This window comes from Cucurbitaria berberidis, assembly GCF_010015615.1.
Source record: "Cucurbitaria berberidis CBS 394.84 unplaced genomic scaffold K460scaffold_6, whole genome shotgun sequence".
NCBI lineage: Eukaryota > Fungi > Ascomycota > Dothideomycetes > Pleosporales > Cucurbitariaceae > Cucurbitaria > Cucurbitaria berberidis.
In genome coordinates, this window is record NW_024468940.1 from 156,038 (window position 1) to 173,499 (window position 17,462).

At 53.0% G+C, this 17,462-nt stretch overlaps 7 protein-coding genes across 7 annotated transcripts; 3 read left to right on the forward strand and 4 right to left on the reverse strand.

The window, feature by feature from the left end:
- Positions 1-321: 321 nt before the first annotated feature.
- On the forward strand, positions 322-664 carry K460DRAFT_295145 (uncharacterized protein; the record flags this gene model as incomplete). Its single annotated transcript, XM_040929538.1, has 2 exons — positions 322-393; positions 464-664. 2 exons carry the CDS (start codon positions 322-324, stop codon positions 662-664), a joined length of 273 nt encoding a protein of 90 aa, XP_040783221.1.
- Positions 665-1,128: 464 nt separating this feature from the next.
- Positions 1,129-3,504, forward strand: K460DRAFT_295459 (NAD(P)-binding protein; the record flags this gene model as incomplete). The annotated part of the gene is made up of 4 exons (XM_040929561.1): positions 1,129-1,575; positions 1,627-2,164; positions 2,489-2,542; positions 2,624-3,504. 4 exons carry the CDS (start codon positions 1,129-1,131, stop codon positions 3,502-3,504), a joined length of 1,920 nt encoding a protein of 639 aa, XP_040783222.1.
- Positions 3,505-3,841: 337 nt separating this feature from the next.
- K460DRAFT_370631 (tRNA ligase) lies at positions 3,842-6,376 on the reverse strand (the record flags this gene model as incomplete). Its single annotated transcript, XM_040934201.1, has 1 exon — positions 3,842-6,376. The coding sequence occupies one exon, from the start codon at positions 6,374-6,376 to the stop codon at positions 3,842-3,844; it is 2,535 nt and encodes an 844-aa protein (XP_040783223.1).
- A 478-nt stretch (positions 6,377-6,854) lies between these two features.
- K460DRAFT_370632 (homogentisate 1,2-dioxygenase-like protein) lies at positions 6,855-9,558 on the reverse strand. Its single transcript, XM_040934202.1, has 9 exons — positions 8,988-9,558; positions 8,880-8,925; positions 8,712-8,818; positions 8,616-8,660; positions 8,067-8,460; positions 7,647-8,018; positions 7,446-7,594; positions 7,249-7,394; positions 6,855-7,196 (listed from the first exon to the last, which is right to left on the reverse strand). Exons 1-9 carry the CDS (start codon positions 9,099-9,101, stop codon positions 7,103-7,105), a joined length of 1,467 nt encoding a protein of 488 aa, XP_040783224.1. The 5' UTR covers positions 9,102-9,558; the 3' UTR covers positions 6,855-7,102.
- On the forward strand, positions 9,292-10,982 carry K460DRAFT_436155 (kinase-like protein). Its single transcript, XM_040938406.1, has 3 exons — positions 9,292-9,849; positions 9,900-10,395; positions 10,443-10,982. The coding sequence occupies exons 1-3, from the start codon at positions 9,746-9,748 to the stop codon at positions 10,788-10,790; spliced, it is 948 nt and encodes a 315-aa protein (XP_040783225.1). The 5' UTR covers positions 9,292-9,745; the 3' UTR covers positions 10,791-10,982.
- Positions 10,983-13,291: 2,309 nt separating this feature from the next.
- On the reverse strand, positions 13,292-15,348 carry K460DRAFT_190665 (SFT2-domain-containing protein). The gene is made up of 5 exons (XM_040927115.1): positions 14,987-15,348; positions 14,424-14,550; positions 13,976-14,040; positions 13,823-13,908; positions 13,292-13,670 (listed from the first exon to the last, which is right to left on the reverse strand). Exons 1-5 carry the CDS (start codon positions 15,207-15,209, stop codon positions 13,518-13,520), a joined length of 654 nt encoding a protein of 217 aa, XP_040783226.1. The 5' UTR covers positions 15,210-15,348; the 3' UTR covers positions 13,292-13,517.
- Positions 15,349-16,158: 810 nt separating this feature from the next.
- K460DRAFT_410081 (uncharacterized protein) lies at positions 16,159-17,252 on the reverse strand (the record flags this gene model as incomplete). The annotated part of the gene is made up of 2 exons (XM_040937329.1): positions 16,159-16,200; positions 16,737-17,252. The coding sequence occupies 2 exons, from the start codon at positions 17,250-17,252 to the stop codon at positions 16,159-16,161; spliced, it is 558 nt and encodes a 185-aa protein (XP_040783227.1).
- Between the last annotated feature and the right edge of the window lie 210 nt (positions 17,253-17,462).

Below are 17,462 nucleotides of genomic sequence, written 5' to 3' on the forward strand. Positions count from 1 at the left end.
TGTGGCCTTAAGGCCCCCAGAGAGGTCGTGCGGACACCCTCGAAACTAAACTCAAGCTTTGAAGAGTAGATAGGATAGCGATTAGCTATGCGAACTACAGTAGTACACTGAAACGTAGTAGAGAGTCAGGAAGGGTCCAAAAGTCACACCTGCGCGTAAACGCGTATCCATGTGATGTCTTTCCATATTATAGTGACGTCACTGACTCAATGCAGCAGTTTAGATTCAAAGTGCCACCAAACTCCAGAAACTACTACCTACACAAGCAAGCTATAATTCTTATACTAGACTCTAATACCATCAAACCCATCAACTGTCGACATGTCGTCCAACAACCAGAACCAGCCCGGCCTTGTCGCCAGCCATGCTCAATACGCCAAGGGCGCTGCTGAGGTATACTTCAACGACCCCTCGACATCAGGCAACTCGTAACCCATATTACTTACTAATGCTATTACCGTAGGAGACTATTGGCAACGTGACCGGCAACCAGGCGTGGAAGGCTTCAGGCGCGCAAGACAAGTCTCAAGCTGTTGACGCCATGAAGTCGGCTGCACAAAACCGAGACGCGAGCCAGGGCTACGGCGGCGTAGAAGAGAAAGCTGGTAGCTTAGTTGGATGCGAGGGTATGCAAAAGGAGGGTGCGGGGAGCAAGAAGGATTGAGGGTGTGTGTATGTTTGATGGGGTGGTGTAGGATTTTGATGACGACCGTTAGTGTTACGACTTACTACGACCACCAAGTAGGATGAAACGATGTCTTGCGCTTTATCCTAGATATTTTATTAGTTGTAGTTGTCCATATGTGGAAACATACTACACTTGGGTGAATGCTCGCTGTTAAGTCTTGGCATCAGGAACAACCGGTGTGACATTTTGTTAGGCGGATAGGACTCGGAACTTCTGCGGGTCAACCACCTGAGACAGGCGTAGAAAGCCCTAAACCACTTTATTAGGCTCGAGTCAAGATCTACAAAATAGTTGAGGTTAACTAAGCTACATTCTTCGCTGCCACGTTTGTGCACATTTGTGGGAACTCCCGCGTCGAAGCTTGGAGCTTGCAACCCTCTTCCACTCCAACCCTCATTCATCGCACGTCGATCAATTCGACTTGCGACCCGGATCTCGACATGGCGCCGCCGACACGCGCTCGGTCTCTTGCCAAACCATCCTTCTCGCCCGCGTTTTCCAAGCTCAAAACATCCGCCTACCTTGACAGCCTGCGCCCTGGAGCTGTCTCGTCTTCACACTACATCCGCACCATATCATGGAACGCTTCCGGCACCTTTATTGCAACTGGCGCCGCAGACAAGACGCTGCGGATCTGGAACCCCGAGAAGACCAACGTCAAGAACTCGACAGAGCTGCGCACGCCAGGCGCAACTGCTCTTACTTCCCTAGAACGCGTCTCCTTCCACCCGATCAATGAAAACGAGCTCGCTAGCTGCAGTACAGATGGCATGGTCAGGTTCTGGGATATACGGTCCAAAGCTAGCGTTGGCGAGGTCAAGGTTGGCGAGCAGCCGTTCACATTGGCGTGGACACCGGATGGGACTGAGATTGTCGCAGGAAGGAAGGTCAGCATGTCCACACGTTGGGCACGACCGCGATATGCTGACTGAACTCAGGACAATGTCTTAGTATCAATTGACCGAGCAGGCCTCCGCGTCCTCTCGGAGCACCGCCAGCCTCTGCAAACCAACCAGTGTGTTTTCGACTGGTCAGGCACGCATCTCTACATGACTGGCGGCGACGGCTGCGTCAAGATCCATCGCTACCCTTCGTTCGATCACGCCCTTACACTCAACGCGCATACTTCGGCATGTTACGCCCTATCCATGTCGCCAAGCGGCGAGTTCCTGGCTGCCGGCGGCGGTGACGCGCTGGTCTCGCTTTGGGATACACAGGAGTGGATATGCGTTCGCACGCTCGAGCTTACCGGAGGGCTCGTCAAGACGGTAGACTTTTCATTCGATGGGAGCTACATCACGGCTGGCTCAGACGACAAGGAAGAGAAGAGGATCCAGATCGCGCATGTCGAGACGGGGGAAGTCATACATACAATCAATGTCACGACTCCAGCGGCGCATGTCGCATGGCATCCGTGTCGATATGTCCTCGCATACTCGGCTGACCAACAGGGACTCAAGATTGTGGGAGGCATCAGTTAAGCGGAGGTTGTTGTTGTCAAGAGAGTGGAAAGATATGGCGGTTTTACGGTTGCAAGGCTCGCACGATACCCTTTCGTATTCGATATTCACACATCAGATGATCAAAAGCGAACTCTTTGGTCGCTCTATCAAAACTCTCCCCGCGGCCTCGTTCCGCCTGTGACGCAAATCCTACGATCGTAGCTTCGGCATAGCAAGCACCGATGGCGACATTTACTCCGTGGTTACATGTGGCCCTGAAGCATACCAGGCCTTCCAGAGTCTCCTACCACACGCACCCACGATCTGATCATGGATGTTACCGCGCCATTAAAACCAGCAGACCTTTTCTCTGCCAAAGGACTGGTGGTAGTCATCACTGGAGGTGGCAGTGGTACGTTGGAACTACCCCACTATGCCCCACGCTTCGTCATATCAACTCGCCAAGTCCTCTACTAAATACTGACATTCACAGGCATCGGTCTTGCCATTGCTTCAGCCCTATACCAGAATGAAGCGGCGAAGATCTACCTCCTTGGCCGCCGTCTCAATGTCCTCCAAGATGCCGTCCGAACACTCGAATCTTCACCTTCAGCGCCCAAGTCCTCCGTTTCCACCCTCACAGCTATATCCTGCGACGTCACCGACCTTGAGTCCGTAAAGGCCGCTGTGTCGCATATTGAGAAAGAGGTTGGCTACGTCGACGTTCTCGTCAACAACGCGGGCGTCATTGGGCCCAAAAGCGGGCAACCAATCTACAAAGCAGAGTCAATTGAGCAGCTACGAGATGCCATGGTCACAGAATATGACGGCTGGACCAGCACATTGGCAATCAATACGCAGTCCGTCATTGGCGTGTCTGCGTCTTTCCTGCCGTTGCTTGAGGCAGCCAACATACGACGTGGCTGGGCACCGGGCAAAGTTACGGGCGATGGGAACCCTCGCGCACGCGACGAATCCAAGCTCCAAGGCATAGGCGCGGACGCAGATGACGACCGACTGGCCCACATCATCACCGTGGCCAGCATCGCCTCGTACATGCGCTGGGTCGCGGCCGGACTAGCCTACAACGCAAGCAAGTCGGCAGCAGCGCACTTGGCCAAAATGATGAGCACCTTCCTGTCTGAATGGGGCATCAGGAGCAACATCGTCTGCCCTGGCCCGTATCCGAGCGACATGACTGCCGGTATCAATCCGAAATTCGGGACTAGTCAGGTACCCCAAGGACGCATGGGCAATGCCAATGATGTTGCGGGACTGCTGCTTTTCCTTGTTGGCAAGGGAGGCGCCTATGTCAATGGTACGACGCATCTCACTGACGGCGGAAGGGTGGGTGTGTATCCTGCTACATATTAGATTCAGACAGAATATACATATCTTGACGTCAGATCAATTCACTTTCTATTTGAATAATCAGGAAGTTGCATGGTGAACGTGAGACTGATATTTGATCTCTTTTTGTTCAGATGAGCTGTATTATGTTGTTCGAGCTTGTCGGATGACATGCTTGCTCTGCAGCTAATCTCTACACATCATGCCTACCTGCGAGGCCAACGTAAGAACTATCAAAGCTGGGATACCGTCAGCTTAACGCCGTGAATACCCCTTTTCAACCCATGCATCATGATCATGATCATCACTTCTTTACTGTGTGTCCCTTCCCTTGTTTGTGAGGGCGACGTGCACGATCACCCTACAACCGGCCCAGAACGCCCCTCACGCTACCATCAACAACAATGTTGCCCTTGACGCTCAGCTCGCCAATGCCCGTCTCGCCGCCCGATCCCTCGTTCAGCCAGCGCTGCAGCAGAGCATTGCTTTCCATGGGCTTGATCTGCTGCGACGCCGTACCGACAGTGACGTGTGCTACTGGATTCACCGACTCGAATACAAGCTCTTCAGTCGTAGAGCCCGACTCGCTGTCAATTTGAAGCCTGCTTGAGCCATTCAGACGTACAACGAAGCACATGATGCGGTCGTCCCAGATCAAGCGCTCTATCTGCACGCCGCACTGGCCGAGCTCGGGCTCCCATGTTCCAGTGTTGGCGTTGGTCTTCTGCGAAGCTTCGTGAAGCTTGGTAAGCTTCTCCCAATATGCCGGATTTTGTGACGCCGAGGCACGGTGCATGAGCGTAACGTGGAACTCGTTCTGGACGCGACGTGACTGCTTTAATTGGTTGTAAAAGCGCGCGGTAGTAGCATCCTTGTCGCTAAACAAGGTTTCGAGAACTGAGCTGATGCGCGAAGGGTCCAGACGGACTGAAAAGTATTCCATGCGCGGCGCCTTCTTGGGCTTGGCCTCCTGTTGGGACTGCTTTCGTCCGTTTTGGCCCTCGGCTCGTTGCATGTTCTGAAGGATTTGGGTGTTGTTGAGGTTATGCTTACTCTTGTTGCCATTACCGCCCTTCGATAGGTCCATCTTGAAGTCCGGCTTGTAGTCAGTCATAGCCCACGCGATGGCAGCATCCATATCGGTATCGGTAGGCATATCCTTGCCTTCAAACAAGGCGGGGTATGTCTCGAACATTTTGCCAATGATGACTTCAAGATTCTCACGCGAGTCGACAGTAGGATCGATGTCAATGACTAAATCAAAAAGATCATCGGGAGCCCCTGAAGGATCGACGGGCTGGAAGCGGTGCATGAAGCCTTCCATGATTTCAATGATCTCGCTCGAACCTTTTGAGCCTGCCTGGATAGTCTGGTGGTTATCGCCGCGGTCGAGAACGCGCTTCCGCGTTGCGGCACGAATGTTGTCGTAGTTAGATCGGTCATGGACGTAGTGTAGTGCAACGAAACGAGCGTCGGGTACGGTCCGTGAAATGTCTGTGATAATCTGATCTCGCTCGCGCTTCTGATGATTGTTTCGGTCTGCGATGGCGACGGGGTTGGTGATGAGCAGTGACGAGATAGTGTCAGCAAAGATCTGGCCCCTACCCTTCTTTGCCTTGACATTGTCGTTCTGAAAATGACCCCATCCGAACAGCTTTAGCAACGCAAGCGCCAGTGTCGTCTTTCCACATCCGATGGTCGCGATCGGGACAAGAACGATATTGCGGTTGGCCTTCCTACTCTCGACAGGCCCAGTCTCCAACTCTTCTCGAATAATTTCCGCACCAGTAGTTCCACGGAACTGCAAAAACTCATCACGCAGCTTGATGATTCCATGGTTTAGGTTGTATGCCTTGGCAAGCCCAGGGTTCTGGATAAACTTCTTCCGGGCAAAGTCGAGGTACTCCCTGGTGATGGCTTCGTGCTTCTTGTATCGCGGGGGCTTGCCTCCGATCAAAGCCTTTGTGCACTCACGCCACTGTCGATACATGAGATACGGCTCCTCGAACTTGTACTTGAAGAACCAGTCCACGTACGGAGCGCCCTCGGTCTCGCGTGTCTGGCAGCGGATAACAAAGCCTTCTGTGTCCCGTCCCTCATAGTTGCCTGTCTCCGCCACCTTGTCCAAGAAGGCCTTGACCTTTGTTATATCATCCTCCATAACGTACGTGACCTTCTTCATACCCCAATCATCGGCGAATTTGTCGACGAGGTGTCCAGGGTATGTCGCAAACTCAGGTAGGTTCAGATTGAGCCCGTGAACGTACAGGCCGGCCTGCTCGGGTGTGTATGCAAGGACGTGCTCCTCGAAGTCGTCGTCACATAGCTCGCCCACAAGCGTTGCGTTCATGGCTCGTAGCGTCCGCGCCAGATCCTCCTTCGTCTTGCCAACTGTCGCGATGTGCCTCTCGACCCACCGCTCGCCTGCACAGGCATGACTGAGCTCTGAATCGCCCCGCGCGCCCGTTGAATGTTTGCTGCAGACTAATAGTGTGCCGTCGTCGAGACCAGATATGAAGATGATGCAGCCGTTCTCTTTCACACTCAGCTCATATGGACCCCGTGTGTCGCGCACCACGTTCTTCCACTCCGTCTTTCTGACCTCGCCGTGGTTGAAGAACTTGTCGTATCCCCTGACAGCAATCTCCGAGTTTCCATTCAAGTTCTGGTACGTGAACAATCCTCGTGCGTATGTGGGGAGGTTTGCCTTCTTGTAGTCCCAGTCGTTCATCTTCCATGAGTCGACTGTCCGGCCATTAGGCAGCGGGAATGTGTGTTTCTTGACCGAGAAGCCGCCCTTGCCATTCTTGCCCTTGTGCGCTTCCAGCGACTGGATCAGGGCCGAGATCTCATTGGGGTCTTGTGCTGCGTACGGCGCCGTGTTGCGGGACGCCATAATGGCGATAGGCGGGAGTGTTGTTTGATAAGTACAAGACGATCGAATGTGTGTCTTGGATGACCTAAAAGAAAGCCAGGGTAAGCAAAAAGTCGCTGGTGATGGAGTTGCAGAGTGAGAGAGCGGGGAGAAATGTTTTAAATATGCTGCCATACAGGCAACAGCAAAGGCAAAGAAGGTGCAATGGGCTAATGACTCAAACAGCGCAGGACGGATGCTTACCGCGTCTTAGCTCATAGTAGCAAACATTAAAAGGGCGCAGTGGTGTTAAGGGCAGTTCGGAGTCATGGCTCGTATTGTTTGGGTTTGGCGATGAGATCACAGCACAGCCCTGTGGCTGAAATCCGCGCGGGGTCTTTTCATCCCACTTCGCTCGGGATCTCAATGAATCTATCTCCCAAATATGCCGCAAACCAATCTTGAATGAATAAGAAACTTCAAAAATATATACTAGTCACTTAAGAAGACATTGGTAACTACAGGGTCGATTTTTTTTACACTGAACGCTCATATTGTGCCCTAAAACTCCAAGTCAGATCTGGCCATGGGCTAAGATGATTCCATTCTACGTCTCAACCAGACTGCACTCCTATTGTATGTCCCAAGACATGCTGGCACCCAACAGAGCTTGATTGGTAGTGCCAAACGCTTAGACAGCTTGCCGCGGGCTATGGTCAGACTTGCATGTCTTCAGTTCACCGCGCCACAGCAAGACCACTTCGAGAACTAACGACCGTTCACGCCGAGCTTCTTTACGCCCTCAGCCAATATCTTCTCGACTTCGTCTTTGTGGGTTGAGAAGTTGTCGACAAGATTGTCCCTGCAATCGTGTTAGTCCGCTCGCCCTGATCTGTGCAAACGCGTCTACTTACCACATCTTGGGATCGTGCTCGTGCTTCTTCTTGCTGTTCCACGCCCAGTCCGTGATCGTGAACATTCTTGAGCTCTCCATCATGAAAGCGATAGCGCCCTTGGAGATCTGCATCTCCGGAGGTGGCTGTGCACTGGCGGCTTTGAACTGTAGACCTGTCAGCACCAGCCCTTCAAAAACTCTTTTGACAAAATGTACCTCTTCATAGGCAACTCCATGTGGAACGAAACCACATTCAAAGCTCACGCCACCAGGCTGGAACTCGTCAGAGCGGCCCGCGTATTCGCCGTAGATCAGGCCCATGAGCTCTGAAGCTCCGTTGCGATGGTAGTACGGTGGGCGATAAGCTAGGTTCATATTAGCGTTCTACTCCTACTCGACCGAGTTCAGCGGACGTACTGTGAGAAGCAACATCCCAGCGCGGGCTGAAGATTAAGAAATCTGCGAGCGGTGCAGACGGATCGCGAGATGGCGCCGTCAGGACACAGAAGATAGACGGATCGATATGATCGACTGAGATTGACCCAACGTTTACAAACTTCGTCAAGTCGTACTTGTACGGGACGTAGTTGCCATGCCATGCTACGACATCGAATGGGGAGTGATTCTGCGTGCTCTTGAAGAACTTTCCGCCCAGCTTGTAAACGATCTCCCACGGCTCTTGCTCGATTTGGTATTTTGCGACTGGGTGTAAGAAGTCTCGAGCGTTGGCAAGTCCGTTCGCTCCTAATGGTCCGAGTCCGGGTAGCTCGAAATTTGAACCCCAGATTTCTAGTTTGTGTCAGTATTGAGCCTGACCTGTTCAAAAGTATCTCGTACCCAAGATGTAACCCCTCGTCGGTCCCTCAACGTTGACCTTGAACCGCTGCCCTCTCTGGATTACACATATCTCACCAGGCTGTACGTAAAGCGGTCCAAACTCGGTCTGGATATCTAATGCTCCCTGTTGAGGAACAATCAGGAAGTCGCCATCTGAATTTACCGTCGCCCTCTTCTTCATGCTCGCATTCGCGAGGAAGGTGTGGACGGCTAGTCCTTCTCGGAGCGTTGGATCTCCGGACCCAGCGATACTCTTGAGCCCTGAGATGAAGTCGATTTCTCCATCTGTTGGAACGTCGAAAGGAAGCCAGGCGAGCTGTGTGGGGGACACGTGGACACGCTTGTTGATGGGGAGGAAGTTTGCCTCGGTATCCTCGTTATCCGGTAGATCCGTCTATGAGTATACGTATTAGCGCATGACATGGCTCTTCATTGATTATGGTCTTGAGGTATACGATTTTTGGGCCGCAGCAGTCTCTTTTTGCGTATTTTTATTGGCCATGGGTGCTGATGAAGGTGAGACGAAAGTAAAAGAGTGGAGGCTCTTACGAATCCTTGATGGGCAACCGCTGGTCTCGCCCTATACAACCATGCCTGGGCATGCGTCAGCGTCATGTTTTTTCATGCAGGCGTCTCATCACTTACCTTTTTGTTCAAGTGTCTTGGTGCGACGAAAGCAGTACCCGTCATCTGCTCGGCATAGAGACCGAATCTCACGTTTCTCGGGTTATTCTGTCCTCTTGGGATGGTCCCTGCGGCCCACGCGGCTTCGGTCAGATTCGTGAACGGAAACGATTTTAGAGGTGTTCTCACCCGGCACCGCCTCTGATTCAAAGCTGTTGTTGAATCCGGATTGATACTGCGAGGAGCTAATGTTAGCGGGAGGCCTCGGCATGCAGGCTTTGGGTAAGGTCAGCTCACCTCATACGGATCATTCTTTCGAGTCCCAAAGGATGGTATACTGCCATCTTTCTGCGTCTCCGCCCAATGAAAGATGTTCTGGTACTCTTTAGGATTTTCGAGTTGGGTGGGCATGTTGAAATCAGTTATGATTGACTAGGTGTATGCAGCGAAAGTAAATCGCAGTGAATAGTCAAAATAACGTATAGATTGTGTCAAGAAAGAGGAAGCTGGAGAATATGGGGTCCGCGTAGTTGAAGTACATCATCTCCAACTGACCCCACACTCGTCGACCCCACAACCTTGCAGGATCTCACCGAGCACTGCATCATTCGCTTCTGAACATCCCCTCTCTTAGACCTCGTCTGCCATTGACCAATCGATGATGAAACCGATTGAAACTGAATGCCCTACAATTGCGCAGCCCACGGTTAGGAGAAGGCGGATATGCAACTGCCGAAGAGCTCCAAGAGGGGTAGCTCCACCGAGCTTGCAGCATCGGGCAAGAGCGGACTTCAAGCGATGCCTATTCGCCCATGAGCATTTATATGTGACAACAACGGACCGAGAAGAGGGCGGATGTAAATGTTTGTCACCGAGTAGTCAGCGGTTGCGCATTTCGAAGATGTCGGTGCTTCGGGGCGGGAGGTCCGACCGTACCGTAGCCTTTTTATACCAGTTTCAACGTTCGGCTCGGCTGTTGGTGTACATCCATATTGTAATTTCATTTATTTTCTCCTAACAGGGGAAGATTGACTCGCCGCTTCCAGTCGTTCATCATGGCTGCAATCACGCGAGCTGTAGGCCAATCAGGTCGTCGCTATGTCGTTGAACGACTTTTACAAGACAAACCAGGACCGCTTGGACGCGTGTATCTTGCTTCGTAATTCTACCAAATCAAAACTCTACAATCTACTAATGTCTAGTCTGTAGAGCCGGTAACCAGCAGTACGTCTTAAAGAGTGTCCCAAAGACCGACTTCAAGTATTTTGAAGACATGTACAGCAATCTTCAAAAGTCCCCCTACATTCGCGTCGCCAATGACGCAATTCTCGACCAATCCATGTTTGCCTACAGATACTTCAAGGACCATCTACTTTTTTTCGTTCAGAAGGAAGACCCAGTCTCACTTCCCTTGATGAAACGAATAATAAGAGACTCGCTCCGAGGCATTGCTGCATTGCACGAGAAAGGCATCGTGCATACAGATATAAAAGCGAACAATATCCTAGTAGACTGGAACAAGGTGGATGGCCATACTGTCGTTGGTCAGGTGCAGATCGCCGATATAGAAGACGCTGCGTATATTCCAGACGGTGACTTTGCCATCGTTGGAAGGCAGGTAGGGAACTGGATGTGGCGAAGCCCTGAGGCTCACGCATCTGGCAAGGTTCATAAGCCATCCGATATCTTCTCTTTTGGGATTGTCGTAAGTTTCGTGCGACTAAACATGTATACAGGCTGACTGGAATACAGTGCATCTATGCCCTGACCAAACGTGTCATTTTCGCCGTCGCCGACGAAGAACTCGAGGAAGGCGTGGACAAGCTGGCTATTGTTCTTGAAAGGCAGTTATCCTACTTCTCCGATTTCGAGAGTTTTGTCGGCCTACTACAGCATCTGGGGGACAGCCCGTGGGCCCAGATATTTACTGTGATTGCAGAGGGTTTCAACGAAGACCTGCCACGGGCGCCATTCGCGTTGTGGAAAGGCATTGATCCGGATTTTAAGGATTTGGTCGGAAAGATGACGAATATTGACCCGAAGAGGCGAATCACAGCCCATGAAGCTTTAGCACATCCGTGGTTTAGAGATGTTGCGTAATAGAGTCTTGGGGCAGAGCGATAGCGTCTCTAGGAGTACTTTGATACTTTCATTCTTTTCAAGGTAAGGTAGTGCTACTCAGCACGAAGTACGAGCTTTGATCTCCGCAACTAGCGCGCATGCAAGAACAAGAGGGATAATGAGTCCCTCGCTACACTTGTGCCTGAATTGGTGAGAGTGCGATTGCCCAAACAAACTCTGTGTATATACAAGTCACAACTTATTTGGACTTGAATAAGGTACGTATACTTGAGTGAGGAAGATAAGCTAAAAAGTACCAAGGGAAGTTTGTTGTGAGAGACCAAAGCGATCATAGATATTCATCAGATAATAGCTATCTAAACAACCATTCGAATCACCAGCTCAAAGAAAGGAAAAGACTCACCCCTTCTCATGTGTGCAAGCACCAACGGCCCGTACTAAAAGCAACGACTCCCACGTTTCGAAGTCGTCCAAACCTAGAAGGCTCTTGCCCGTCACATACGATTTTGTAAAATGCAAGCAAACCTCTTCGCCAAATCCATCCATCTGATCACAACACCGTCCCAATCAGTAAAAGTCCAACCCGCCACACAACACCACCAACGCCACAATCAATGAACCAGCATTCTCCACCGTCTCAGCCCCAGCACATCGCTCGCTCTCTCTCTCTCTCTCTCTGACTCTCGCGTACCAAACCTAAACCCACTCTCAGCTTCCAAGCGCGGACTTCGCCTATATCGCGTGTGTGCGTGCGTGCGACGCTGACCTCGTCCCCGTCACACAAGACCACCACCATCTCGCATAAAACGCATGAAAGAAAAAAACAGGGCCTTTCTCAACGCGTGGCGTGCCTGATGCTTGCGGGTACGGGCGGGAAGTGCAGTGCAGTGTAGTGCAAGTGTAGATACGATCTTGTGTAGCACCAGCCGTCTCGATAAGACGTTTATTGAGGCACAGGATAGATTGGCATCGGCATTGGCAGCGTATAGTGCATAGTGCATTGCTTCCCGAAATAGAAACACACGCATGTGTCGAAAAAGGGTAAGCAGGTTTAATCGGTCTGATTCCCAATCTGGTAGTCACTTGCCCCAGAGTATGAGGAAACAGAGCGGTCTGGCCGCCATTTGGCGAGAGTGTGTATGTGTATTGCAGTGCGTACTGTATAGGTGGTGGGTAGATGCAGTGGAGGGATAGGGAACGCGTAACGCCCGCCGCCCTCGCCCTCACCCTCACACCCACCCCCCAACATCGCAAGACAGCCAAACTCGACCTAACCTTAGGTCCATGGGAATTCAAGATTATTGTTTGCGCGGAAGGAGAGAAGAACCGAGGGCCGAAACGGCGACGGCGGCGGCGCGTTCGGATATCAGCGCCGTCGATGCTTGCATGATAGATGGTTTTCAAATCAGGAAATCTTACACCCTCCTTCGGCGTCAAGCACCGCTCACTCACGTCTCCACTCCACACTTGCTTATCGTATTGATATCGAACAAAAACGTCGTGTCGTCATCAACCGCCCTGCTCGAAATGCACCGGTACGTACCAGTACCCTAAACGGTCGAATCTTTGATATCAAGCGCGCTTCCCGTACTAGTGTCCGTCACGATAAGTCCTGAGCGCATCAATGTCGATTGTCTCTCCCTTCACCGCCTTCTCACAACTCCATGACTCCCCCAACCCAGACGACGGCGCCTTTGGTGGCTAGAGCGCCGCCATGTATGCAACCCACCACACTGCACACGTTGTGGCGTGCGTAAGCGCCCACCTTTCGCGAGAGTGCGGAGTGCGGGGAAGATGCAATCCTGCCCACGACGCATCATCCCTGCCCACAACACCATCTCCGACTCTCTCGACGTGCAGATCATGAGGTCTCGATGCCCCATGCAAAGTGATGGGGTGTGTGTGCTTTGACCCTGGTCTGCTTGTACTTGTAGGGCTGAAGGGGTGCGATTAGTAAAGATAGAAGGTTAGATTAAATCACATTAGAATCGAAGCCGCGACTTGCGCGAACGGGCTTTGCATGATTAGAAATGGCGCGAGGTAAGTAATAATAAGCTGTGCATTCGAGCTTGTTCGCAATAACGCTAGGCCGCTGAAAGCCGTTCGCAGGCCGTTCTCGACGGTGCGTCCGGGACCCTGTCTGGATCGTCAAGCCCTGCTTTAGAGTATTGACCCTGCGCTGATCGGTGGCAGCTTCACTCCAGTGAATGACGTATGGTCCAGCACGAGGCTGGTGTGGAAGAGAGCATGCCAAGCTGAATGTAAGACATGGAGCCATGGATGCGACAGCCATCACGGATGCGACCGGAAACTTGAAAGTGCCATATCAACTTGACTTGGGCACCTTGGTTTCAGAGCTAAAGCTGCGGCGAAATGGGCCGAGCTTTAGGACGATGAAACGAAGTGTGGTGAGGAAGTGGATAGCGCGGACGAGGTAGCTCGGAAGCTAAGGGTCGGATGCTTTTTGGTGTGCCACATCTCCTAGTGTTGCATGTGAGTAAAGCTGCCTACCGATCAATCAGGTGTCAGGAGTGGGCGGCGTGGAAGAGGCAGTGTGCGTGACAATGCGACGTGATTGCCCCAATAAATCCTGGTCGAATCAGTGTTTGCTCCAAAGAGCAGGATTATTGTAACGGTCTTGGTGCCATTGTTTGTCCGAGACGCGTCGCGTCCACCTACTTCGAGTATATTTACACCGCAGCTTCGAAGTCCACCGCAGCAACCGCAGTGGCACGTAGCCTGAGCTCAATCATTCATCCAGGCTGCGACACGGTTTCCTCCAAAACGAGCAGCAAACCGTAGGCCTGTTGAGCCCATGGGGAAGTAGGAGACGATGTACCAAAGAAGGCAAACTAGCTGTGCAATGGCCGCGACAAAGGTGAGGATGGTGCTGTGGAGCTAGTCACGCGGACATTTGTCAGTAAACACGAGCTTGGTGACGACAGTCGAAAAGGCCAGACGTGGGGAGGGCGACAAGGGTCTGGTGTGGGATGGGCAAGGTTTTATGCTTTGCAAGGATGGGAGTGCTAGGGTGACGGGCATTGACTTACACCGAGAGAGAAGTAGAGGGTGAGCGAAATGCTGCCAAAATAAGCAGCCGTGAACGGAAGTCTCGGTCCAGAAATGAGATGGTGGACTAAAAGCATTGTCAGAGACAGCGAGATGGAAGGTGTGTAGCCATAGTAGGAACGAGGCTTGCTTACAGTACTGAATGGGGCCCATCAAGACGCCCCATGCTCCCAGAAACAGAAGACTGCCCATGGACCATCTGTAATCAAAGCACTCTCGTTAGCGCTAAGGTGTATCAGGCGTCGTGCATGACGCTTGGCACTAGGTAGACAAATATTAGGTAGAGTCTTTCTGCAGCCTGCAGCGCGCCGAACCTCGGACCCGCATGATCGCTGTAGATCTTGCAGTGGCTAGAGAGGTCAAGTGGCACATGGACTTTATTCGTCGGACGCTAGTACCCGCAGTCGGTGAGCGGAGGCATGCCAAATCCTTGAAGGAGTTGCATGAGTTCGCATAGCCGTGCCGGGGAGACAAAAGTGGTATGTGCCACTGCCTATCTGCCTGATACGAAGTTACCTAGAAAAAGGCTGGCTGCAGGGCATACTTTGACTGGACCGGAGTGAAAGAGCGCCGAGGACTTACAAGATGGCAAACTTGCGCGGTTTAACAATGAAGAGGGGGGTGAACATGAGTCCAATGCAGATAGCAAACATCGCCAAGGCTGCGATCAACAGCCCACCAAAGACGAGCAGTCGGTCCCACCGACTCACTGAATGTATTGGTTAGTGAAGATCAATAGAATGATAGTCAGGCAGAAGATGCAAGTTTCCTGTAACCGAGACGGTTCACGCAGGCACTCCCTTCTGTCACGTCGACCGCGTGCAGTACTACAGGACCAGATGACATGTCCTGGTTTCAGGATACAAGAGACCCACAAATTGATGGGTGTTCCTTTCAACATTGCCATGTAGTGAAATTCGCATAGAGACAAAGGCCCTTGGCTGTGCAAGTGAAACTAGCCTGGGAGTCATGTCTTTGAGTGACATCACGAGGCTCAAAAGTAGCTCGTATTGGCCCTAAAGGGCATCATATCAAACAGGTGGTGCTTTGCGAGGAGGGGGCTGTGAGGGGCTTTGCAGAATGAGGACGGACGCGTAAAGCATGGGAGCGTGTTTTGCCACTGGAGAGGAAATGTGCAGACTTACGCGCAAACCACCCTTCCTCTTCTTCTCTTCTGGTGGGTGCTGGTAGCGGGGCGCCCGGGTTCGTTTCTGTTATGGGGAGCCTGACATAGCCACCCTCTCCAAAGGGATTCATATTCTGAAGCCTGCCGAGCAACGAGGGCGACTCGGTGTTCACGGGGACATCTTGGTCTCTTCTGCTCCACCCCAGCGAGTTCATCGAGTCCCGGAAAGAGGCGGAAGCCATGTTGTGAAAGAAGCGTGTTCCGCGGCGGCGTAGAAATAGAGGGTGGGTAGGGACTAGTAGAAACGAGCCTGGCGGTTGCTGTGGTAGCAAAAGAAGCTTTGGGAGCAGCCGCAGCAGGCGACAGAGATATGCGGGGCCTGGGTAGGCTGGGCAGCGGGCGCAGAGGGCCGATGCTGGGGGGAGGGTGAGTGGCCTCGCCTCGCCTCTCAGGCTGGCTGGTCCCAGTCGCTATGTGTGGCTTGGGCGCGCCGTGGGAGTAGTGGGTGTGGGGTGGGCAGGATGACTGTCCACAGCGGCGGTTTGTTCGTTGCTGGTGGAACGCAGGACTGGTGGGCCAACGGACCGGAGGATTTCGTGCAGATGATGTCCCTGGAGGGTGTAGGAGGCGGCCGTCCAATAACCAAAGTCAGACGGGGTCTCAGACAAGACGACTGGTGCGCGAGGCTTGTGACGAGGCCGCAAAGGTGCGATGGGAGGGAAGGAGCAGTCGCGGAGGGCGGGAAGGTGCGATGGACGCGGCGAAGGAGGCCGGGGGGCGGGTGATTGGCAGAGCAGAGCAGAAAAGAGGGTTTCTGGAGGGGTGTGGGTGCGGGTGTGTGTGTGTGTGTGTGTGTGTGTGTGTGTGTGTGTGTGTGTGTGTGTGTGTGTGTGTGTGGGCGTATAGTGAGGGCTGATGGATGGGCCGGGGAGCGAGGGTGTCGTGAATTACCTAGGTAGACAGTCTACTAGCAGCTACCTACTAAGAAGCTTGGTATGGATCCATCGAGTATAGAGCTTTGGGGGTGCCAGTACCAGCATCCCTGAACCACCGACTACGCCTAGCGCAAATCGCCTCCCGCAGCATTTCGCAACCTACTAACCTCAACTGCGTACGCCAGCCATCCGGCCAGCCAGGCCAAGGCTGCCTGGGATCGGATAGGGTTGAATGAATGAATGAATGACTGCTGGATTATCGAGCAGCAGCGAGTTTGCTTGCTTGCTTGCTTGCCAGCTAGTGAGTGCGTGAGTCACATTGCGCGCCCTCTACACACACACACACACGCACACACACAGCACCACCTGGATTCTGCGACGCTGAGACACATCGGCCTCTGCAAATGACCATCTGAGGCCACCCTGCCCGGCAAGTGCCCGCAGGACCAGGGTGGGAGGCATCAAGGCGGGCGGGAATAGTAATGTAGCGGACGCGAAGAGAACAGGGCAGAGCCACAGTGCAGGTGGGTGGGTAGGTAGGTAATAGCAGTAGCAGTAGCAGCAGTAGTAGTAGTGAAAGGTAGGTCTGGCGGGCGCGGGTGAGATGGAGTGTAGAGCCGCGCTGGGCTGCGAATGTATATTATGCTGCGGCGCCCGCGTCGATTTGGGTCCATGAATCCTTCTACTCTATTCGCTCTTCTCACCATCTCTCGCCGTCGTCGTGCATCTATCCTCATATATTCTCATCGACCTCTCCATCTTTGCTACTACTTGACCACAACGGGCCGCCTCTCCATCAGCCTCTATCATATACATATCTATATATATACCTACGTCACTCCCATCGCGTCCTCGTCTCTCTAGTCGTGCACCACAGCCAGCAGCCCTCTCTTGCGCCATCGCCACACACAACCACCACGCCTCCAGCAGCTGCACGGCATACGGCATTGCATCGCCCAAGCCGTCATCGTCGTCGTCGTTTCTTTTTGCTGCCGTTTGGTGTTCGGCTCCCGCGATCCGCGCCAGACTGCCTGATTCGCCCTCGTCGCCTTTGGCTTCTTGGTAACCGAGCCTAGCGACAAGCTGCACACCCACCCTTCTTCTCCTCTGACCGCCTTCCGGCTTTGGGCGACCCTTCCACATCTCGCCCTCGCCCATTTCTCGCTTCACCTGCTGCTGTCCCCCTCTCTTGTCCCTGAGAGCTCCTCTCGCTGTGCGCTGCTCCTCAACGCGCTTCTTCTGCGGCACCGCGCCCACGACGTTTCCAAGAACATTGACACCCGGGCCCTCCGTCCCCACCCTTGAGCCTCTCCCCGCCATATACCCGACGATCTCCTCCGCATCCCACATCCAGTATTTCGCCCACTCCTGGTCGCACAAACTCCTCAAGGCGCACCCCTCCCGCGACTTGCGCTTCTGGACGCCGCTTGCGCCGCTTCCTCACCGACTCCCCAACATCGAGAACTTGGCTTGGCTCGCGCCGACATAAGAGGCAAATCTGGCCGCTCGAGCCCCCTGCACCACGCCCGCCATCGACAAGTTTGCTGCGCTTGAACCGCA